The 22,555-nt window shown below is 47.0% G+C and overlaps 1 protein-coding gene across 10 annotated transcripts in view; it reads right to left on the bottom strand.

Annotated features, from left to right (window-relative positions):
- The window catches only part of DYSF (dysferlin), a 220,715-nt gene that overhangs the window by 178,779 nt on the left and 19,381 nt on the right, over positions 1 to 22,555 (bottom strand). For all 10 annotated transcript variants that reach the window (XM_024756409.1, XM_024756407.1, XM_024756408.1 and 7 more), the window contains exons 2-3: positions 18,680 to 18,735; positions 17,381 to 17,472 (exon numbers count right to left, since the gene is read on the bottom strand). In XM_024756409.1, the coding sequence (XP_024612177.1) occupies positions 17,381 to 17,472; positions 18,680 to 18,735 (148 nt within the window). The remainder of the gene's footprint in view (positions 1 to 17,380; positions 17,473 to 18,679; positions 18,736 to 22,555) is intronic.

A 22,555-nucleotide genomic window follows, 5' to 3' on the forward strand; every position in this document is an offset into this window, starting at 1 on the left:
ATCTGCATGATAAACCCTTGCCTGTCTGTTCCCCACCCAAAAAAGTTGATGTCCTGACTTTAAAATAACCCTTCATATTCTTTTGTTAATACCTTCTTGCCCCACCCTCCTTCTGCCTATAAAATCTTCCATTTTGCACAACCCCTTGGAGTGCCTTTCTAGTTGCTAGATGGGAGGCTGCCAGATTCATAACTGAATGAATAAAAAACCAATTAGATCTTCAAGTTTACTTAGTTGAATTTTGTTTTTTAATAGGGCTAAAGGGAGAGATGTTTGCTAATATTCATTCCAGGGCTCTAACACCCCTCATGATGCTAGGAATCGAATTTTCTAGAATTTGGACTGGTTTGCGTTATAGTCCTTTGCAGAACAGAGCAGGCTTGTACCATAGCTCACTAAACTGGGCCTCCTGGAAAGTCTCCATCCCAGAGCCAGGGAGGGGAAGGCCCCTGTCACCAGTGTGTTAACTGAAGTGGGCAATGTCAAAAAAACCAGACAGTAGGTGCAAAGAACCCCTAAATCCATGCTGTAAGCAAATGGGGTAGGGGGTCCCCAGAGAAAGAGAACCAGGCATGGCCTCCTTGACAAAAGTTTGGCCTAAACCATTTTGTGATCTAATCCTGGCCACAGTGCTTGTCCTTGAATAGATCTCAGTAATAATGATCTTAAGAGAACACAAAGGACAAACTTATCAAGGCAAAAGTAACAATAGCAAAGATAACAAACCAGTTGTGAAGACTCCCAGTTCTATTTAAATTGCAAAGACTAGCCTAAAGCACTTTCTTGAGCTGTTCAGAATTTAAATCCCCCCTCAGGCACTCAACCACCAGATCAGCTGGAATCTAAGAGATGGTGATGTTGACCTTTTCTGACCTTCATGCCTTCAGTCAATTAAAGCTTGGACTCTGCCTACTGCTCATGCCCCTTCTCGAATATGCATATACCCATAGCTTAAAACTTCCCCAATTTTGCTGTTCCGGGGAGACACTGCTTTGGGAAGGGTCCCCAAATTTCACTTTACTTGCTGCAAGTAATAAATCCTTCCTTCTCCTGGTCTTTGACTTGGTTGTGTCTTTTGGCTCGACACCCACCAAGAGGCAAACCCAGTTTCTGGGTAACAATGCGACACTGTGAAACTGGGGCAGCAGAACGGAGGGACTTGCTTGAGCAGGTTGATGGCAGATCCTGCTCTAGAACTTGTGAAAGGAAAATCAAAATAGAGTCGGGATTGGTAAGAGAGCTCTATAAAATGGAGCTGGGAGGCCATTAATGAAGTGTGACTTATATGTCTCAGCCTGGATGGAATCTGACCTTTTGACCTGATGAAGTCATCCATCAGTATCTGCCCGAAACTCCAGATATTTATCGGAAAGTACCCTTTCCCTATAACTTAGGAGAGTCTATCTACTTATAGACCCCCTACCCTAAAACAACCTGTGCTTTTTTTTTTTTTTTTTTTTTTTTTGTCTGCGTTGGGTCTTCGTTGCTACACGTGGGCTTTCTCTAGTTAACGGTGAGCGGTGGCTACTCTTCTTTGCGTTGCGCGGGCTTCTCATTGTGGTGGCTTCTCTTGTTGCGGAGCACGGGCTCTAGGTGCATGGACTTCAGTAGTTGTGCCACACGCGCTTCAGTAGTTGTGATGCGCAGGCTCTAGAGCGCAGGCTCAGTAGTTGGGCGCACAGGCTTAATTGCTCCGCGGCATGTGGGATCTTCTCGGACCAGGGCTCGAACCCGTGTCCCCTGCATTGGCAGGCATTTTTTTTTTTTTTTTTTTATGCGGTACGCGGGCCTCTCACTGTTGTGGCCTCTCCCGTTGCAGTGCACAGGCTCCGGACGCGCAGGCTCAGCCACCATGGCTCACGGGCCCAGACGCTCCGCAGCATCTTCCCGGACCGGGTCACGAACCCGTGTCCCCTGCATCGGCAGGCGGACTCTCAACCACTGCGCCACCAGGGAAGTACCCAACCTGTGCTTCTTTAAGCACAAATACTTTCAGATCCTATCACAATTCTCGCCAGGCAACTTTTAACAACCTCCTGGCTTTTTGTCTTTATAAGCCCCTCTTTCTCCCAATACTTTCACAGGTACCCGAATTTGCGTCTCCCGAATTGCAATTCTTAAAATCCCAAATAAACTATTTTCTTATTTGCAGCCTCCTGCGTTATTTGTCGGTTGACAGACTTGGGCCCCCAGATTCCCAGCGGCAACTCCTGGCAATTCTGAGGCTTCAGTCTGGGGCGGCGGGAGGCAGGGCCGGCAGGGGAGCGGAGGGATGGCAGACCTGGAAGTGCAGGCAGCTAGTTGGCCGGCGGGCCCCCGGTTCCGGACCCTGGAGGCTGCGGCCAGAGCGCGGCGGATCAGGGCGCAGAGTGCAGCCGGCTCTCCTACCTCGCCGGCATCCCGCCCGCCCAGGCCCCAGTCAGGGAGAATTCCCGGAAGCGGGGCGGGAACAATGGGAGGAAATGCAAGAGGAAGCGCCGGCTCCACCCCTGCCAGCCCAGGCACCTCCGGGCGGGAGGGACCGCGGCGAGCAGGATTGCCTGTTATTTCCTCCCTAAGACGTCTTTCTGGGCCATGAAATACCCCCACTTGCCAGCCCTGCATAGGCCCTGAGGTCAGTCCTTCCGAGGGCCTAAGCGGCTTCACAGGCCTCCACTCCGCTGGGAGGTAAGGCTGGAAGCAGGCTGCCTATCCCTAAGCCTAAGGAGCAGGTTGTGGGAGGACGCTCCCGAGTCCGAGAGAGGCAGAGCCTGCCCTGTGTGGGCAGCCCCGCCGAACTGCGGGGAGGAGGAGGGAGGGAGGGAAGGGGGACGGATCTGAGGCTGGACCGCGATCGGAAACCCTGACGGCCCCTTTTCATTCATTCATTTCACGGAGGACGGAGAAGATGTGGTGTTATTCAGGGGGCTCGGACCTGGGAGGGTCCAGACCCTTGAGGAGACCCATCCCATCCCGAGACCAAGGCTAAGACACAGACCCTAGGGCGCCCTGGCCTTCTGCACATCAGGGATGCTGCACACTCGGTGGGTACCAACCAGTGGCCCAGTGTGGCAGGCAGGATTCAGTAGCAGTCAAATGAGGCAAGGACGGGCCTGAGGGGGTCCTGCACGGGCTGCCTGGGAGCGGGCTCTGAGTGTGTGTGGAGCCTGGTGGGCTGGAAGGAAACCCTGTGGGCCTTGGCAGCCTACTGATAGAAAAATGCGCTGCCCAGTCTCCCCAGACCTGGTCGTCCCTCTTGGCTGTGCTGTGTTCCCAAGCCACTGGAATGTGAGGGCAAGAGAAGTGTGGGGTCTGAAAGAGCTGCTGCCATCCCAAAGACAGAAAGCCAGGTCAGGAATAAGCATGGAAGAGGGAGTGCAAGGTCAAAGCTGCTTCCATGTTGACAAGGCATACGTCCTTCCTCATGGAAAAAGAGTTGGTTCCCAAATTCATCATCCAGTAGGTTGCTGTCCTATCAGAAATGCGAGGTGGTGACCTCCAAGTCTAAGCCTTAAGTGGGAGGGTACGAATTAAGGTGGCCAAGTAAGTTGATTTTAACAAAGCACAAAGAAATCTAAACAATTTTATTTTAAAACATCGGGCCATACATGGGAAAAGAATCTAGAAAAAGAGTGGATATGTGCATATGTATAACTGATTCGCTTTGCTGTACACCTGAAACTAACACAACATTGTAAATTAACTATACTCCAATAAAAATTTTAATAATTAATTAAAAAAGGAAACATCTGGACATTTTACATCACTGTAAGATCAAAACACAAGAGGCAACCCAAATGTCCATCATAAAAAACGGGTAAGTTAAGTATAGACATACAACAGAATAGTATACAACTATAAAAATAATGGAAATGTTACACTGTAGATTTATAATGTATGGAAAATCTTCAACATACATTGTTAGGCATATGGATCAATGGAAAAGAATAGTGAGCCCGGAAATAAACCCACATACCTATGGTCAATTAATCTTCGACAAAGTAGGCGAGACTATACAATGAGAAAAAGACAGTCTCTTCAGCAAGTGGTACAGGGAAAGTTGGACAGCCACATGTAAATCAATGAAGTTAGAACACACCCTCTCACCTTACACAAAAATAAACTCAAAGTGGCTTAAAGACTTAAACATAAGACATGACACCATAAAACTACTACAAGAGATCATACAAAATTTTCTCTGACATAAACCGTACCAATGTTTTCTTAGGTCAGTCTCCCAAGGCAACAGAAATTAAAAATAAATAAATAAATGGACCTAATCAAACTCACAAGCTTTTCCCCAGCAAAGGAAACCACAAACAAAATGAAAAGACAACCTACAGAATAGGAGAAAATATTTGCAAATGATGTGACCGAAAAGGTCATTTCCAAAATGTACAAACATCTCAACAACAAAAAAACTAATTGAAAAATGGGCAGAAGACCTAAATAGACATTTCTCCAAAGAAGACACCCAAATGGCCAATGGGCACATGAAAAGCTGCTCAACATTGCTAATTATTAGAGAAATGCAAGTCAAAACTACAATGAGGTATCACCTCACACTGGTCAGAATGGCCATCATTAAAAAGTCTACAAGTAACAAATTCGGAGAGGGTATGCAGAAAAGGGACCCCTCCTCTACTGTTGGTAGGAATGTAATTTGGTGGATTACAGAATGTAATTTGTGGAAAACAGTATGGAGGTTCCTCAGAAAACTAAAAATAGAATTACCATATGATCCAGCAATCCCACTCCTGGGCATATATCCAGACAAAACTATATTTCAAAAAGATACATGCATTCCTATGTTCATAGCAGCACTATTCACAATAACCAAGACATGGAAACAACCTAAATGTCCATCAACAGATGAATGGATAAAGAAGATTTGGTACATGTATACAATGGAATACTACTCAGTCATAAAAAAGAACGACATAATGCCATCTGCAGCCACATGGATGAAACTAGAGATTATCATACTAAGTGAAGTAAGTCAGAAAGAGAAAGACAAATACCATATGATATCACTTACTGCGGAATCTAAACTGTGATACAAATGAATCTATCTATGAAACAGAAACAGAATCAGGAACATAGAGAATAGACTGGTGGTTGCCAAGGCAGAGGGGGTTGGGGGATGGGTAGAGTGGGAGGTTGGGGTTAGCAGATGTAAGCTTTTATATATAGAATGGATAAACAAGGTCCTACTGTATAGCACAGAGAACTATATTCAATATCCTGTGATAAACCATAATGGAAAAGAATATTGAAAAAAAGAGAATGTATATATGTATAACTGAATCGCTTTGCTGTACAGCAGAAATTAACACAACATTGTAAATCAACTATACTTCAATTTTTAAAATATTGATTGATTTTTTTTAAAGATGCATTGTTAAGTAAAAAAACAATGTTCAAAGAAGTGTGTATAATATGCTACCTATTACTTACAGTGGTCAGATAGATAGAAAGTGTAATGGTGTTTGCCAGAGGCTGGAGGGAGGGGACAATGGGGAGTTATTGTTTAATAGGTATAGAGCTTCAGTTTTACAGATGAAAAGAGTTACAGGGATGAATGGTAGTGATGGTTATAAAACAATGCAAATGTATTTAATGCCACTAAACTATATACACTTAAAAATGGTTAAGATAGTAATTGTTATGTGTATTTTACCACAATACAAAAAAATCTATTTTAATAAATAAATATACTACCTATTATGTAAAAAAGAGGAAAGTCAGAATTTATACTGGTGATTAATCAATAATAATATGAGTGATACAGAAGAAACAAAGAACAATGGTTACCTATGGGAGAAAGATGAGAATTGCACAGATGGGGAAACAAAGGGAGAACTTTTGCTGCATTTTTTAAAATAGAGTCTGCTTTTATAACTCCTTAAATTTTTTTACTAACTCAAAAATTAAATTTGAAAACAAAGCACAAAAACTCTTTTTAAATTTTATAATTTATTAATTCAACAAATACTTATTTTGCCTATCAGACAAAACACTGAGCCTGCCCTCATGGAACTTACATTCTACTAAGAGCTACCTGCCTCCTGACTGAGTGTATATTAGACACTCTACGTGTATAGAGTGTCTAATATACACTCAGTGGTTAAACTGCCACAGCGGTTAAACTGACACTAGCCCTGCGGGGTAGGTACTGGTATTAGTTCAATCCACCTTACAGATGAGGAGATTGGGACTCGGAAAGGCATTTGACTTGTCTGATTTCACACAAATAACAGACAGAGCCAGACTCCAAGAGCCTTGCCTTAGACCCCGTCCTGGACCAGTGGCACACCTCAGAGCCCCATGAGCACATCATGAAAGACACAAAAAGACCCTTTGCTTCATCCATGGAAAAGAGAGCCCAGGCTATAAATCTGATCTGGTTTTTTTAAAAAAAATCTATTTCCAAGCTGTATTAATCATGCCTTTTTATTTTCAATATTTTGATGTTTTGATATCTGGGGCTTTGCTCACTTTGGAGGGGCTGCCCCTCCCAGGACTAGTCAATTCCTAGAGATAGAAAGGACTCACCTGCAACTGCACCTTTCATATGCACACCAACCAATCCAGAGCCCACACCCCCACCCCCTTCTCTATCGAGCACTCACACTCAGCCAACATTCCCCTGCACTGAAACCCCAGGGCCAGGTACCACATAACTTCACATAGCCCCTGCCCTCCAGAGCCTGCTGAAATTATTCAAACTAGCCAATCCTAAACCCGCCTACCCTGCCTTGCCTGTTCTTTTATGAGGAAACCACAGTAAAGGCTCTTGCCCATGCTTTCCCATCCCTCCCCCTGCCTCCTGACTGACCCTGGTGCTTCCCCATGTAGCCCCCATGGTGCAGCATGCCCCCTCCTCTGAGGAGCTGTAACAAACTATCCCTTCAATGGTAATCATCTCCTGATTTGTTGGCTTACCATACCTGAATAATAACAAAACCTACATTTTAAAACACAAGCCTGCTAGTTCTTTGTTGGGGAGATCAGGGGTGAATGGTCATTTTAAAGAGCTCAGTAATTGCACCCTATAGATGGGCTACACTCTTCTATGAAGAGGAGGTCGAGAGATCTAGTAGTCTACACTATGCATTTGGAGCTTTCAGAGGGTGGCCTTGAAGTCTGGGCCCTGAGGAGAAGAAGGAAGGGAAGGGCCGAGTGTGCGGAACAGGTCTGGCAACAGGGCAGCTGGCTGAGACCCCAGGAGAAGCCAGCTAGTCAGGGAGAGGCAGCCATGCCCGTGGCAGGGATAGCTGAAGGACCTAAGAGAGATGCTCTTCCACTGCAAGTGGCCTCCACACCTGCAGGGGGTGGCAGACCCTCCATCCATTACCCCAGGCCTTCCCATATGCCATGGTGCCATGAGCTGAAGAATGAACAGGTGAGGCAGCTGAGGTGCAGCAGACCAGAGAAGACAACATCCCCAGGTGCTAGGAGCTGTGTTAGGGAGAAGTTAGATGGGAGGAGTGGGTGCAGCTCACACTGACACTGACCAATAAGTGAATGTAAGACAAGCCCTCTCCCCAGATACCCGGAAGGAAGGTGGCCCAGGAAGGCTGGCAGGACACAGTTCTTACCCTGCTTGGTTCATGGGACACCCCAGGTGGCAGACCCTGGGTGTCACACACGCCAACCATGGTCTTCACATGTTGAGTCAGTGCCAACATTTTTAAACTATACCTTTCAACCTCTAGCAACACTTTGAAAACATTCTTCCTCTCAACTATCTTCCAAAAATAAATTTTATCATAGAATGATGAAGAAAAAGAGCTCTCGAGTCATCCTACCTGGGCTGGAACCTCAGCTCTGCCATGCGACAGCTCTGTGGCTGAGCACAAGTTACATAACCTTTCTGAGGCCTGTTTTCTCATCTGTAAAGGTCATTTATTCATTTGACAAATATGTAGTGAGCACCTAATTATTGTAGGTATTGGGGATACTGGTTACACAAAATGGACAACCACCCCTGCACTGTTGGAGCTTCACAGGAATAGTGCACACTTCAGAGGGTTCTTGTAAAATCCAAGTTCACATACCTAACACCCCCAACTGTGTCTGGGACACAGACAGTGCTTGGTAAATGTCACCCCACTCACCACCTTCCTGTCCTCTGCACATACTACCCCACCAGATTGAAGTGAGGGACACGTTAGATCATGACTGTCATAATATATGTAAGAGGTAAGATTTATTTTTGGTCACTCCTGATGGTAGAATAGAAATGAGACCCTCAAAATCTCAGGGAGAGAGACTGTGGCTCAACAGAAGGAAGGACTTTCTAACATTATAATCCAGGCCCTGAATAGGCTTCTTCCTGACTCTAGCTCTGTCCTTGAAGGATGGAGGAGACTCTCACAGGTCTTTCAACTCTGGATGACATACCTGCCAAGGGGGGAGGCTCCAGTGAGAGTGTGGGTGGCCGATGATCAGTGCAGGCACAGGGTAGGGTCCAGGCATGACAGCAGTGGGGTTAGACAAGCACCATCACTAGGGCCTCCGGCAGGAAAGGCTTACACAGCCCAGACTGGTAAATGTGAAGGGAGTGCTGGCAATGGAAAACCAGTTCCCAACCTTCATGGTAAAGACTGAATCAGTCAAGCAAGAGTCACCTGTGATGCTAAATCTAGGGGGACATTTTGATGAGCAGGATATTGGCAGGGCCTTAAAGTGTCTCTTAACACACGTCAAGGAGGAAAAAAAGAACAGTAAAGACACAATGGAAAAATCAGACAACACCTTGACAGGTGATTGAAGTGAACGTCACCAACGAGGGACACCATGCACCTCCAGATCCTGAGATAAACACAACACACCTATGATGGATTCCAGCTAGGAGTCAGTAACCGAATCTGATCATGAATATAACCATGATAGAAAGACACCAGACAAACCCAAAATGAGGAATATTCTATTGTTTTAATTGGGGTATTGTATTATTCAAAAATGTAAATTGTCATAACTGTGGAAATGTCCCAAAGTAAAGGAGGCTATGGAAATATGATGATGAAATTCACTATGGGTATCTATACTGGGGATCCTGTACTGGGGGAAAGGGAGGGGGAAATGCTATAAAAGACATAACTTGGTCAATTGATAGGATCAAAATACAAACAGTAGATTAAAGTAGGCAACCATGTGAAATTGACTGAAGTTGGTAACTTACTGTGATTATGTAAAAAAAATCCCTGCTCTTTGGAAATATACACAGAAGTATCTAAGGATAAAGGGCCATGATGAGTATAACTTACCCTCAAATGGGAGAGAGAGAAAAAGGGAGGACGGAGGGAGAGGAGAGAGTGAGAGAGAGAGAGAGAATATTATAAACCAAATGGAATAGAACATTACCAATAAATGAGTCTAAGTAAAGTGTGTGGATGTTCTTTTGAAACTTTCCTATGAGTTTGAAATTATTTCCCAAAAAAGGCTCTAGAAAGGTCTCCATGTGTCCGTTTCTCATTCTTTATCTTTTAAACTAAGAAAAAGACATGTCAACTAAAAATATACGTATTACAACTCAAACCCATTCATCACTGACTCAGCCGCACCTTCCGCGTTAGATTCAGTGAGTCAGCACAACAGGAAAATCAGATAGCCCCTGACCTGGCAGGACACACACACACACACACACACACACACACACACACAGGCACGCAACCCCAGCCCGCCTGGCCTCTGGCAGACTTCCTGCCAGTATCTGATCCTCCAGGGGCTGCCCAAGGGTAACTCTAAATAGTTTTCCACTTCAATCCAGAGAAAGACAAAAGAAAAACTATTCCGAAACACAGGGATGTCCTGGATAGGATCCAGGACAAAATATAGTTATAAAAATCCTTGGAAAATAAGGATATGGTCAATGCTTCCGAGGATGCTGAGAACAATGGGATGGTGGACTGTAAGTATTCCTGCCTCAAAACTGCCCCCCAAGGATTCCGGAGGCTTGCCAACTGGCTTGCTGAAACCTGGAGGCTGAACATAGGCCTACTTTCCCCAACTTCTAACAACAGCAAACTGCCTCTCTGCCTTTTTAAACGTCTACGTGCACAGGCATATTTGGGTGAACATCCATTCCTGTGTAAGAATGACACCAGGACAAAGCAACCAATAGACGACAAGCAGAGAGAAAATACCATCCATACTTAAAACAGACCGAGGGTCAATATTCCTAACAAGATCCCAAACGTACAAACTACCATGAATTAGTTAGAATAAAACAAGCACCTCAAAGGATTAAGATAGGCAACTGACAGAAGAAGAAATACAAATGGGCAATAAACACGTGGAAGGATGCTCAACTTTACAAGCAATTAAGGAAACACAAATTATAAGATACCTTTTTTCCCCCATGGCACTAGCAAAAATAAAACATTGACGGGCACTTTTTTTACACTGTCGGTAGACGTAACTCAGGACACCTTTTCTGAAAAGCAATTTGGCAGAATTGATGAAAATGTTATCCCATTTCTAAGGACCTATCCTAAAGGAAAAATAGTATAAGAACATAAAAACGTTTGGATAAAGATGTTCAGTGGAAGGCCAGGAAAGAAACTAGAAAGAAACTAAATACCAGTCAATAAGGTTACAGTGGGATAAATTATGGTGCACTCACACCGTGGAATACAACACAACTACTGAAAATGGGGTTGACCGATATCCACTGACTTGGGAAAACGGTTCGTGATAAAATGACAAAAAGCCACATGGGGACCAATATACATGGCGTGACTCATTTTTGTGTAAGTAAATGAATACACTCGTATATAAACAGATGCTTGCAGACACTTAGGGAAAGTTGAGGAAGCTATATACGGTCAACAGTGGACACCACTGGAGGGAAGGGAAGGAGCGGATTGGAGAACATGCATTTTTTCCTTTATAAACTTTTAAAAATGGAGCTTACTTACTTACGCTTATTATTTTACTTTATTTTTTTTGGCTGTGCCATGTGGCATGCGGGATCTTAGTTCCCCAACCAGGGATCGAACCCATGGCCCCTGCAGTGGAAGCACAGAGTCTTAACCAATGGACCACCAGGGAAATCCTGGAGCTTACTTCTGCTTATAAAAACATTGATAATTTTTATACTCTTGTGGGGTGTTTTTTCAAATAAAAAAGAATGTATTCATATTCAGGTACAGCACGTGTCCAGACGGGGCATGCACTTGCTGCAATGTTCACATACTGGTGTGGTTTCTGTATGTGCATCTGTATAGATCCTGCTACAACCAACAGTCCCCATGTACTGGACACCTTCAATGTGCCAAGCACAGGGTAGGCGTTTGACACGTACGCATTATACAACAACTCTGCACTGTAGGTACTGTGATTGCCTTTCAGAAAGGTCCAGGTCAAGGCAGTGCCAGGATGAGACCCACTGCTGAAAGTGGGGCTCCCGAGAGTAGCCTTTGACCTTCACTCTCATGCCAGCCACCACCACTGCCCTGCTCAGCTATGTAGACAACCTGGGGGACCAAGACCACCTGCCCCTGCCAGGATGGAACCCCTTGGCCACATCAACTCATTCCAGGTGTGAGTCAAAGGCACCCACTGGCCAGATCTGCGCCCCGACCTTCCTTACATTCTTGCACGTGACAGACTCATGTTCAGCTCCTTCCTAGCAACTCCTGCTTTCCCTCAATAGATTAAGCCCGTTGTCCCCGGAGACACCAGGACAAGCCCTACCTCCACCCTGGGGGCACCAAGACCTACTCCAGGGTCAGCAACAGCCCTACAGGAGATGGTCACCTACGTCAGGAAGACCCACCGTTCCCAAAACATCTCCTCACAGCCTATCGCGGTGCCAAAAGGCTCACCGTTAGCGCTTTCATTTTTGGTCTAAGCGGAGTCTGGGAAATAAAGCACCATCGCCTACATTCCTAAGAGAAGGAGCAAAACGTTAGGCCACAGGCTGCCACCAACACTTCAGTATGAATGAGTGAGTCCGTTTTCAAACCACATCTGGCTGAGAGCATCCTTTGATGGGATAGGGCTGGGGTCAGTGGGACTCAAGCAACTGGGGCAGTTGGAGGGCAGCACAGGGAAGCTACGGAAAAGGGGATGTGCCGAAGGGAACTGCCATTTAGGGAGCAGCCCTCTGTGGCAGGTCCCTGAGATGTGCTTTTGCACTTGATTTAATACTCCCTAAGGAGGAGGAAACAGGCTCAGGAAGCTGAGCTGAGGACCTGCCCAAGGCCACAGGGCTGTTGAGTCTGGACCCTAGCTCTTCCCAAAGTCCATATTCATTCCAGCTCATTCCGTGACCAGCTCACGGGGCTGACGTCGGGGTGAGAGGAGGAGCAGCTGAGGAGGAAGGACAGGGAGCAACGGTGCCCGGGAAGGTACCCGAGCTGCCTCCGGGGCCCCCGTCAGTGGCAGACACCATACTGACAACCCAGATCGCAGGGCAGGTGAAGGCAGGCCAGGCTCTGTGTGCGGCTGAGAGAGCCCTCAAGGCCCCACTTTATAGAGTCACCAGATCGCTGAAAGGTTGGGAGTGAATCACAATCTTCTAAAGAAAATGCTGTTGTGAGAGCCTAAGGGAACGCTTCTTTAAAGGCAGTAGTGTGCCTTCTAGCCGATTCTTGGTGTAAATCTGGGTCTCCTTCTGTACTTCTTGATTGAAGGGGGGGCGGGGGGACAGCCACCCTGGAATAGAGTTGCCAGATCAAGTACAGGATTCCCTGTTAAGTTTACCTTTCAGATAAGCAATGGGTAATCTCTTAATATAAATATGTCTCATGCAACATTTGGGACATTCAAACTTAACTGAGTGTCCTATATGTTTCTCTATTGAATCTGGCCACCCTACCCTGGGCCTGGCTAGGGCTGGGGCCAGTGAATTATGGTGGTCAAGGTGAGTATCATTTTAACCCTGGTGGTTTTTTTGCTTCGTTTCTTGGGGGTTTTTCTGGCTGGGCCGTTAGGCTTGTAGGATCTTAGTTCCCCGACCTGGGATCAAACCGGACCCTCTGCAGTGAAAGCGCAGAGTCCTAACCACTGGATGGCCAGGGAATTCCGTAACCCTGGTGTTTTGACAGATGGACATTTTGACCCCATGGAGACTTTTGCTCCCATATTTACATCTACCAAACATTTAAATTAAAAAAAAATACACCTACATTAATTAATTTCTACTGGAAAGGCATTTTTCAGAACAAATTAAATTAAGCCCATTTAATTTGTTGAGGTATTTTCTATACAGTGTAATTAAACTCCTTTCTTTTTTTAATCTTCATTTTTATTTTACCAAAATTATTGTCATTAGTAACAATTATTTTCTGTTTAAATTTCCCAACACAGGTTTGGTGCAAAGTTTTCTTGTGGGGGGGTTTTGTTTGTTTGTTTTTTCATTTTTCGATTCATATCAAGCTTTATCCAATATAGCTCTCTTCCATTCTTGAGTTTTCTTTTGTGGAATTAGTTCTGTTAAGTCTGATTCTCTCAGGTCAGTGTTTACAGTTACCAACAGGATTCTTCAGTCAGTTTTTCATTTCCTTAACAATTTTACCATGTGCCGTTTTGCCCATAATTATTGCATGGTAATCATTTGTACCAATAACCACATCCAGAAACTATGGCAAGAATTATATTTATTTCTTAGTTAATCCATGAAATAATTGAGAGCCATTCCTTGCAGAAGTGCCAGCATTGCTCTCATGCCCTGGTGCACACTGGTCTCCCCCGGGCAGTTTCAGGAAGTGCTGCCGCCTGCACCCGACTCCAGCTTCTCCTTTAATCAGTTTGTGCCTAGACACTGATCTATGGTAAAGCTCCCAGGCCATTCTAAGATGCACCCAGGGCTGGAGCACCGTTCTAAAAATCTAGAGCTGCGCTGTCCAACACAGTAAGCCGCCACTATGCACGCCCATGAGCTATTCAAATTTAAATTAATTAAAATTAAATAAAACTTAAGATACAGTTCCTCAATTACACTAGCCAACACGGAATGGTTCCATCATCTCAGAAAGTTCTAGCAGGCAGCACTGGTCTGGAGGGCAGACGACTGGTTCTCACTCCCTAACGCCTGGGAGTTCGTAATGATGCACAGGCCCCGCTCCCAATCAATTAAGTGAGAACTTGCAGGCGGGGCCAGGCACTGGCATGTTATGTCAAAGCTGCCGATGATGCGCTTGCGTCTCATAGCCTGGATTGGGAATTTCTCAGCTGAACATCCCAGGGGTCAAACTTAGCTGGTCAGGGATCAGGGTCATCTTCCCCTCCAGCATCCTTCTGAGAAGCCCAGAGTAAGCAGGAAGTTGTTGAGTGAAGCCTAGGACACTCAACTGAGTCCAGGACCCAGCCTAGCTGGGTTTGCCCGAGTGTCTCCCATCCAGAGGAGTGAAGTTTCCTCTTATGTGCATTTGAAACCTGATTTTATCGACATGGAGTTGATCCACCCCTGCAGTTGCTTCAGGATGGGTGGGGTGCAGAATGGCCCAGAGACAGTATCCAGCCTGAGTTTCCCCTCCTGAGAGATTCCGAGACCCCACTCCAGGCCAACAGACCAGGCTGGCATAATGAGGTCACCCAAAACTGCCAACGGTCGTCGGGGAAACACAGAAACATCAAAAATCCCAGAAGCCCTGGGGAAAGAGAAGAGAGTGGAAGTGGGGGAGAGTCAGAGGACAGAAGGAATAAACGGAGAGGGACCAGGAAGGAAAAGGAGCAAAACCACAGACATGTGGAGACAGAGGTGTGAGTGAGGGGCGGTAAAGAATGAGTGAGGCATTGAGGGGACTCTAGAAACAGGTGGAGGCAGAGGATGGAGGTTCAGAAGACGGAGAGGAGGAGACAGAGGGAGACTGTGGAGGGCTGTGCTGCACCTCGCTCGGAAGAAGACCCAGGAGGACCCTAGGTGGGCTCACAGCCCACCCAGGACTGCCAGGAAGGAAGGAACTGCTGCATGACGACCCTGTGGATCTCACTGAAACTGAGGGCAGTCAGATGGCAGCGGCCACCGTCACACCTGTTATCTCCCTATTTGCTTCCTGACCAGACACTGCCAACTTGAGGGTAGTGAGTAGGTGTTCTATGTAAAGCGTTCATTGAATTGAATTCACTGACTTTTTTTCCCTGATATTTTACGTTCTAAAAGATTACGTTCTAAAAGATTTCCAGCACACTGCCCTCTCAAGTGACCTACCTGGTCATGTGGGAAACTGGTGTTCAGGGAGCTGACTTGCCCCCAGGAGCCAGAGGACATCCACAGGGGCCAACGAGAGGGCTCCAATGTGCGAGACAGCCTGCCCCTGCTGTGATCTCCAACCCACGGAGCCAGGCCGGCCCATGTGTGGCACTGGCCTGCTATCACCCCGAGGTCTAGCCTGGCCCTTGAGTTGATCAAAAATATGTTCTCATCCCCTGCTGCCTTCATGGTCTTAGAAATCTCCCCACAGGGCCTGAAAAGTACTGAATGTGATCATGAACGTGAAACATGTGTTCCCTCTGCATGCCTTTGCCTTGCTACGCTCTCTCCAGAAGGGCCCAGCACCTGCCTGGCGCTTCCGGGAGCCTCTGAGAGGTGCAGGGGCTCCGTGATTCTGACCATGTTGCAGACCTGCCCTTCAATCACAGCTCTGCCATCAGTAGCCTTCGAGGAAATTAATCTCCTGGAGCCTCAGTTTCCCTCCGTAATAATGACAAGTCTAATAGTAACACCTGACGATTAAAAAAGATCTTTCATATAAAGACTCAGCACAGGGCCAGACACTTGGCTAAGCTCTTGGTAAACATCAGCTGTTGTGGGTTTGCTATTATTATCCTCAGCCTGGTGTCAGAGGCCCCCTCCCAACCTGGCCCCATTGCTCCCTTCTCACTGGGCTGCACAAGTCACGTGACTGAATCCCACATGTAAGGCCTTAGCCTGCTGCCCTCCATGCCCAAACAGTGGAAGGCCCTCCCTTCCTCTCCTCTCTAAAGCCAACCCTGGCCTCCGAGTCAGTCTGTGTGGCCCTCCTCCAGGAAGCCTTCCAGGACCACCCAGAGTCCAGCATTGCTCCTCCCTCACCTGTAGGTCAACCGTTCATGCTTGTCAGAAGCTGCCTTTTTTCCATGAAACACCTGTGCTGGGGTAACAGTGTGAATGAGTTCCTGCCCCTGCAGGAACCTGCACCCTGTGCAGGTGGGGGCTGCTGAGGTCCAGGCTGGACAAGATGGACCCAAGACGCCCTGGACCCACACCTTTTAGCCCTACCTTGGGAGGGCCCAGTGGAAGCGCCTCCATCCTCCGCACACGTATCACGCGCTGCACCCACAGCCAGCAGAGACACAGAGAGACCGTGGTGGCTGCGTTTTTCTTCCAAGCTTTTTAAGATTTCAAACTTTCCAGATGTCTGGGAGGCTGAGACCCCTGTCGGCCTTCCCCAGGTCTCTGAATCCTCCCTCCTTCCCTCTCCCACTCTCGCCCTGCCAGGGAAACACAGCCGGGCCCCAGACACCAGCTGACCCAGTTCCCAAACAAAGGCTCTACTGTCAGCAGGTCACAAAACAGCAAGCCCATGCCCGATCCTCAGGTCCAGACCTCAGCGAATGGCACCAAGAGCATGAACCCACCCCTGCCGGCCCCTCACACAGCTGCACCCCCGTCAGGCCTAGCAGGGACCGGCTGAAGCCCCGCCCTGACATTCAAGGTTCCGGCACTGAGCGCTCTCAGGCTGTGTCTCCCAGGTCACCCTACCCACAGTCAACAGGGCCATCAGTCTGCAAGCTGGCTGGCCCTGCCCACCCCGCCACCAGCACACACAAGGCCCAGGAGCTCCATACACGAGGAAGGACCCATCGCCCGCCTCGAGAGCCTACTTTTGCCACCACAAAACTCTGAACTCTGCTCCTACTATTGCCCCTGCCTGGAAACCATCCCTACTACGTACATGAAATATCACCAGAAGGCACTGCCACAGGACGGTGGGCAGTCAGTGTGGGCCGTCATTACTGTTCCGACTTCTAAACCACAACTCTCACCTCGAGTCCCACCTCTTCCACGAAGCCATCGCTCGGCCTGCCTCGCGCCATGTGCCACTGCCCTCCCTAGCCTGTGCTGGGCAGGGAGAGAGGGCCGTGCCAGGCACCTCAGGGCTGCAGCAGGACCCAAAGAGCCTTTTTCTTCCCTGCTCCCTGGGGCACAGGCTGTCTGGGGAAACACATGCACATCTGATCCTAGCCCATCTTCCTTCCCTGTCACTTGGGAAGCTCTCAGATTTACCCATGGCTGAGTTCCTAAGACTGCAGCCAGCCCTCTCCCCCAGATCTACCACCGGGCCAGGCCCACTAGTGGCAGGTCTTCACTAAACACCAGCTCTCCAGAGTCCACATTCTGTAGTCTACATCCGCCACGACCCTACCCATACACACCCACAGGCCAGAGTCCCCCTCACCGCCTCACCTGTTCCTCCCCATCGTCTCATGGTCTTTGACCACCACGTGAAGCTCGGAGCCTTGGTCCAGGGGGACACCCTTGAGGTCCCACTCAAAGCCCTGGAAGAAAAAGAGAAAAGATGTCTTAACCTATGGACCCCTAGAAGAGACTGTATCTGGTCCCCACAGGTCCCCCTGGGGCACTGAGCAGGCATCTGTGACCACTACTGGTGAAGGGAAGGATGCATGAGTGAAGGAATGAATACATGAGTAGCAGGGTCTCAGAGCTTCAGAAGGGACAGCGAGAGCTGAAGGCAGCGGAAGAGGGTAGGAGACCAGACCCCCATGACCCCCTCCCCAACTCAATTCCACCAGTCTCCAGCTGGGAAAACTTCCAGGTGACCCTCAGGGCCCAAGATCAGTGTGCTCATGGGGCAGCCCGGCGCCTGGTGACAGCATGCATTAGTGCCACCTTGGTCTCCAGAGACCCCAGGACCCTCCTCAGAGCAAAGGCACCCCATGCATCCCAACCCCATCCACACAAGGATAGGGCTTCCAAAGACCACCAGGGCGCCATATAAAGAAAGCTGGTTGACTAAGTCTCGAACAAGAGCAAGTTATGTAGCAGATGGGAGCCAATTCTTTTGCAATTAGAGAGTGACAAATCTCTGCACAGATAATACCCTGACCAGCAAGAGCTTGAGTTGGTGAGCAAATAAATGAGCATCTGCCAACATAGATTTACTGATTAAAATTGTTAAAGGCTATTGCAACGTGCCTTAAGTAAATCATTTGCACAGATGATTTACTGCAAATAGGCAATTATTTCCTATAGTTTAAATTACCTAAACATTGTCAATTTTTCTGAAACAGTGTATTAAATTTAACCCAAAGGGAAAAAAAAAAAAAAAAGAAAGAAAGAAAGCTGGTTGAGAGGGCAGGAACCAGAGGAGGACCTGATGAATCAGGGAGGGCTGTGGGGAGGAGGTAGTTCTGGGCAAGGACAATGGCCCTGTGTAAGGGAGAAAAAGCAGGTAAGAGAGCCCTAGACACCCTCCTCCTGGCTGGCCAGAGCTGAAAGAAGCAGAGACAAGGGACCCCTCACTCCTCTCCACACCGTAACCACAGCACGGGGGAGACCGCAGGCCAGGCCACCACCCCTCCTCCCAGGTGCCGGGAGGATTTCGTTTTGCACACCGGACCAGAGCCCCTCCTCTCCATGACAACACCTCTGAGAAAGCTGCCTCTGCCTGAGCCCCCTGACTCGTCCCTGCAGAGACAGTGGCAGCAGAGGGAGGAAAGGAGGGAAGGTGGGAAGCTCGCATACCTCATTCCACACGGGGTTCACGCTGTTCTTGATGACTTTGGTTCTCTTCTTCACCCCTACGAGAGACACAGAGGGGGAGTGAAGAGACGTACTCCAACCTGCGCCTTCCCCAAGTGAGGGCCAGTTCCAAGACCTGCACTGCACCTCACCCGCCAAAGGAAACCTTACAAAACCCACGAGTCCCTGAGAATCCCACCAGTCTGCAATGAAAGCCCAATGCCAATCACACACATCTCTGAGCTCTGGGACGGACAAACAGCAGCCCCATCGGAAGGACTGTTTAAAGGAAAATACCCAGCCTGACTCTTCTTAATGAGTTTGTTATTGTTACTCCTGACTTTCTAAGTAAAGTTTTTAAATTGTAAAGTTTCTGATTCTCAGAATGAATGATCTTCATAGAAAATATTCCATGTTTCTTTAAAACAATCTATCTCCACATATTGTATGATTCCATTTATATGAAATGTCCAGAACAGGCAAATTCACAGAGACAGAAAATAGATTAGTAGTTTCCAGGGCCCTAGAGGGAGATGGGAATGGCAAGTGAATGCTTAATGGAGATTGCTTTTTGGGGTGATGAACTGTTATGGAATTAGATAGTGATGATGGTTGTACAACATTGTGAGTATACTAAAAACCATTTATACTGTACACTTTTAAATGGTTAAAATGGTGACTTTTAGGGTCTGTGAATTTTACCTCAATTTTAAAAAGATCCACCTCACTCTCACCTTGAAGGTATCTATCTGAAGCAGGCTGTCCTACTTGCTCCTGAGGGCTGGGCCGAGGGAATGCAGAAGGGCTTTGAGATAGACAACAAGAAGAACTAATACTGTGAAAGCTGGGAAGAGCCACAGCGCCCCAGGCGGCAGACTGCTGAGCGCTCCCTCTGGAGTTTGGGCCTAAGGGGTGAATGAGGGGCACAGAAAGGGCTAAACACGTCTGGCTCTTCCATTAAGCATCAGAACAGACATGATTCTGTGTTCAATGGACGATTAAAAGTGTTCAGCCAGGGCTTCCCTGGCGGCACAGCCGTTAAGAATCCGCCTGCCAATGCAGGGGACACGGGTTCAAGCCCTGGTCCGGAAAGATCCCACATGCTGGAGCAACTAAGCCTGTGCGCCACAGCTACTGAGCCTGCGCTCTAGAGCCTGCGAGCCACAACTACTGAAGCCCGTGCACCTAGAGCCCGTGCTCCGCAACAAGAGAAACCACTGCAATGAGAAGCCCGCGCACTGCAATGAAGAGTAGCCCCTGCTCGCCGCAACTAGAGAAAGCCCGCGCGCAGCAACGAAGACCCAACGCAGCCAAAAATAAATAAATAAAAATAAATAAATTTTAAAAATAATTTTTTAAAAAAAGTGTTCCGCCAGACACAAAACTTATATTTGGGTTGGATCTGAAAGATCACCGGTTCAGCCCTGCCTGTGCAAGACCCGGCAGTAAGAAGCCTTTGGTCTCACCTGGACTGCTCAGTGTTTACAGAGTCCTGTCTGGACCATGAAAGCCCCTCAAGCCTCTGGAAACATCTCCCAGGACGCTCGAGTCTTCCTCTGAAACTGAGCATTGTCCGTTTCCCTTCTGTAGGGTCAGCCCCCGTGGCCCGGTTCAGAGCATGGAGAGAAGGGGGGAGCAGAGGTGGGTCAAGGACGCAAGCCGGGTAGGGGGAAGGATTTGGAGGAAGGAAACAACAGAGTAAGGAGCAAAGGAAAATCCAGGAGAAAGAAACATCTGAGGGAGAATCGGTAGACTTAAGGCAAAGATTCAGCCCCACGAGCCCCCTCAGAGATCCTGAGAAACCTCCACCAGTGGTAGAGGGTGAGCCCCCAACCCCTCTCACCACCTGCTGCAAATCACTGTTGTGGGAAAAGCACGTGGACTTTGGAATGACACAGACCACCATAGAATACTTATTTTCTGGGAGACCCTAGGGGCAGCAGTTCTCAAATTTTTGGTCACAGGATGTCATTCTTAAAAATTATTGAGGCGGGACTTCCCTGGTGGTGCAGTGGTTAAGAATCTGCCTGCCAGTGCAGGGGACACCGGTTACAGCCCTGGTCCGGGAAGATCCCACATGCCGTGGAGCAACTAAGCCCATGCGCCGCAACTACTGAAGCCCATGCGCCTAGAGTCCGTGCTCCACAACAAGAGAAGCCACCGCAATGAGAAGCCCTTGCACCACAACAAAGAGTAGCCCCCGCTCGCCACAAAGACCCAACACAGCCATAAATAAATAAATATAAACAAATTTTTTTATTTATTTAAAAAAAAGAAAAACTTCCATAGGAAAAAATTTATTGAGGGCCCTAAGGAGCTTTTACTAAGGTAACTTGTATCTATCAACTTTTACTGTATTCAAGGTTAAAACTGAGGCATTTAAAAATATTCATTTAGTAATTAATATTACATTAACAATAATAAGCCCAGTACATGTTAACATAAGTGACATATTTTTACGAAAAATAACTAACTTCCAAAACAAAGGAAACAGAAAAGTGACACTGTTTACATTTTGCAAATCTCTTTAATGCCTCACTGGATTCTCATTATCCTGTCTACATTCAGTCCATTGAGATGTCTTGTTTTAGTTGACATCTGTGAAAAAAACCCAACCAGACATATAGTTGGAGATGCATTTTAATAAATTTTCAGATAATTGTGGATCTCCTTCTCTGATACTGCACCAAAACTCAGTAAGTATTATTTCTTTTTCTTTTTTTTAAATTTTTGGCTGCATTGGGTCTTCGTAGCTGCGTGCGGGCTTTCTCAAGTTGCGGCAAGCTGGGGCTACTCTTCGTTGCGGTGCGCGGTCTTCTCATTGCCGGGGCTTCTCTTGTTGTGGAGCACAGGCTCTAGGCGCATGGGCTTCAGTAGCTGTAGCACGTAGGCTCAGTAGTTGTGGCTCGCGGACTCTAGAGCAACGGCTCAGTAGTTGGGACGCAGGGGGCTTAGTTGCTCCGTGGCATGTGGGAGCTTCCTGAACCAGGGCTTGAACCCGTGTCCCCTGCATTGGCAGGCAGATTCTTAACCACTGTGCCACTAGGGAAACCCTCAATAAGTAGTATTTCTTAAACCTAAAGGTGAGCTGCAGTGTGAAATCTGAAAGCAGAGTGATGAACATTTTGTACTCTGTTACATTAAAATCTGTTGTCCTATCTTGCATTTTGAATAAATCTTTTATCCACACATGATTCTGTAACATCTTGCATTGCTCATTTGGGAAGTTTTTGCTCACTGAGTTATGCAGACCTTCCAAATGTTGACACGTTTCACTATATAATACTGAAAAATCACATTCATTAATATCACCATCAGTCTCATCAGAAAAGACATTAAATACTGGGAAACTGGAAGACAGAAGCTTTCTAAAATTCCAATTTTTGTTTGAAAGCTCAAATTTTATGATGGGCAACAAATGATAAACGTCAGCTTTTAAAGTGGCGGGCGCACTCACTCATTTTCAAGAAAATGTCTATCAGATGCCCAAGTCTGAACGATCATAGTTTGTCAGTCATTCTTTCAAGTGAAAACAGTATTCCATTAAAAAAAAAAAAAAAAAGCCTAGTTCAGCATGCCACTCAAGTGGTCACACAGGGCTTTTTCTTGCAACAACCTTCATTTTCCAGGATGCAACAGAATGCTCTGTGCGTACTTCCCATCTCAACACAGAAAATATTACAAACGTGTAACTCCAGATCAAGATTGATAAAATTAATATTTGTACTGCTTTATCAAGGTCATTCTTCAGTAAAACTGGCTTTTTTTCCCCCCAACCTGTGAGTACTGGCTTTTTTTTTTCAAATTACACGAGGGTGAAAAATACAACAACTAGTACAATTTGGTGCCAAAGCCCTCATTAGTCTTAAGGCACCAACA

This window comes from Neophocaena asiaeorientalis, unplaced genomic scaffold (genome assembly GCF_003031525.2).
Source record: "Neophocaena asiaeorientalis asiaeorientalis breed wild unplaced genomic scaffold, Neophocaena_asiaeorientalis_V1.1 scaffold303, whole genome shotgun sequence".
NCBI classification, from domain to species: Eukaryota; Metazoa; Chordata; class Mammalia; order Artiodactyla; family Phocoenidae; genus Neophocaena; species Neophocaena asiaeorientalis.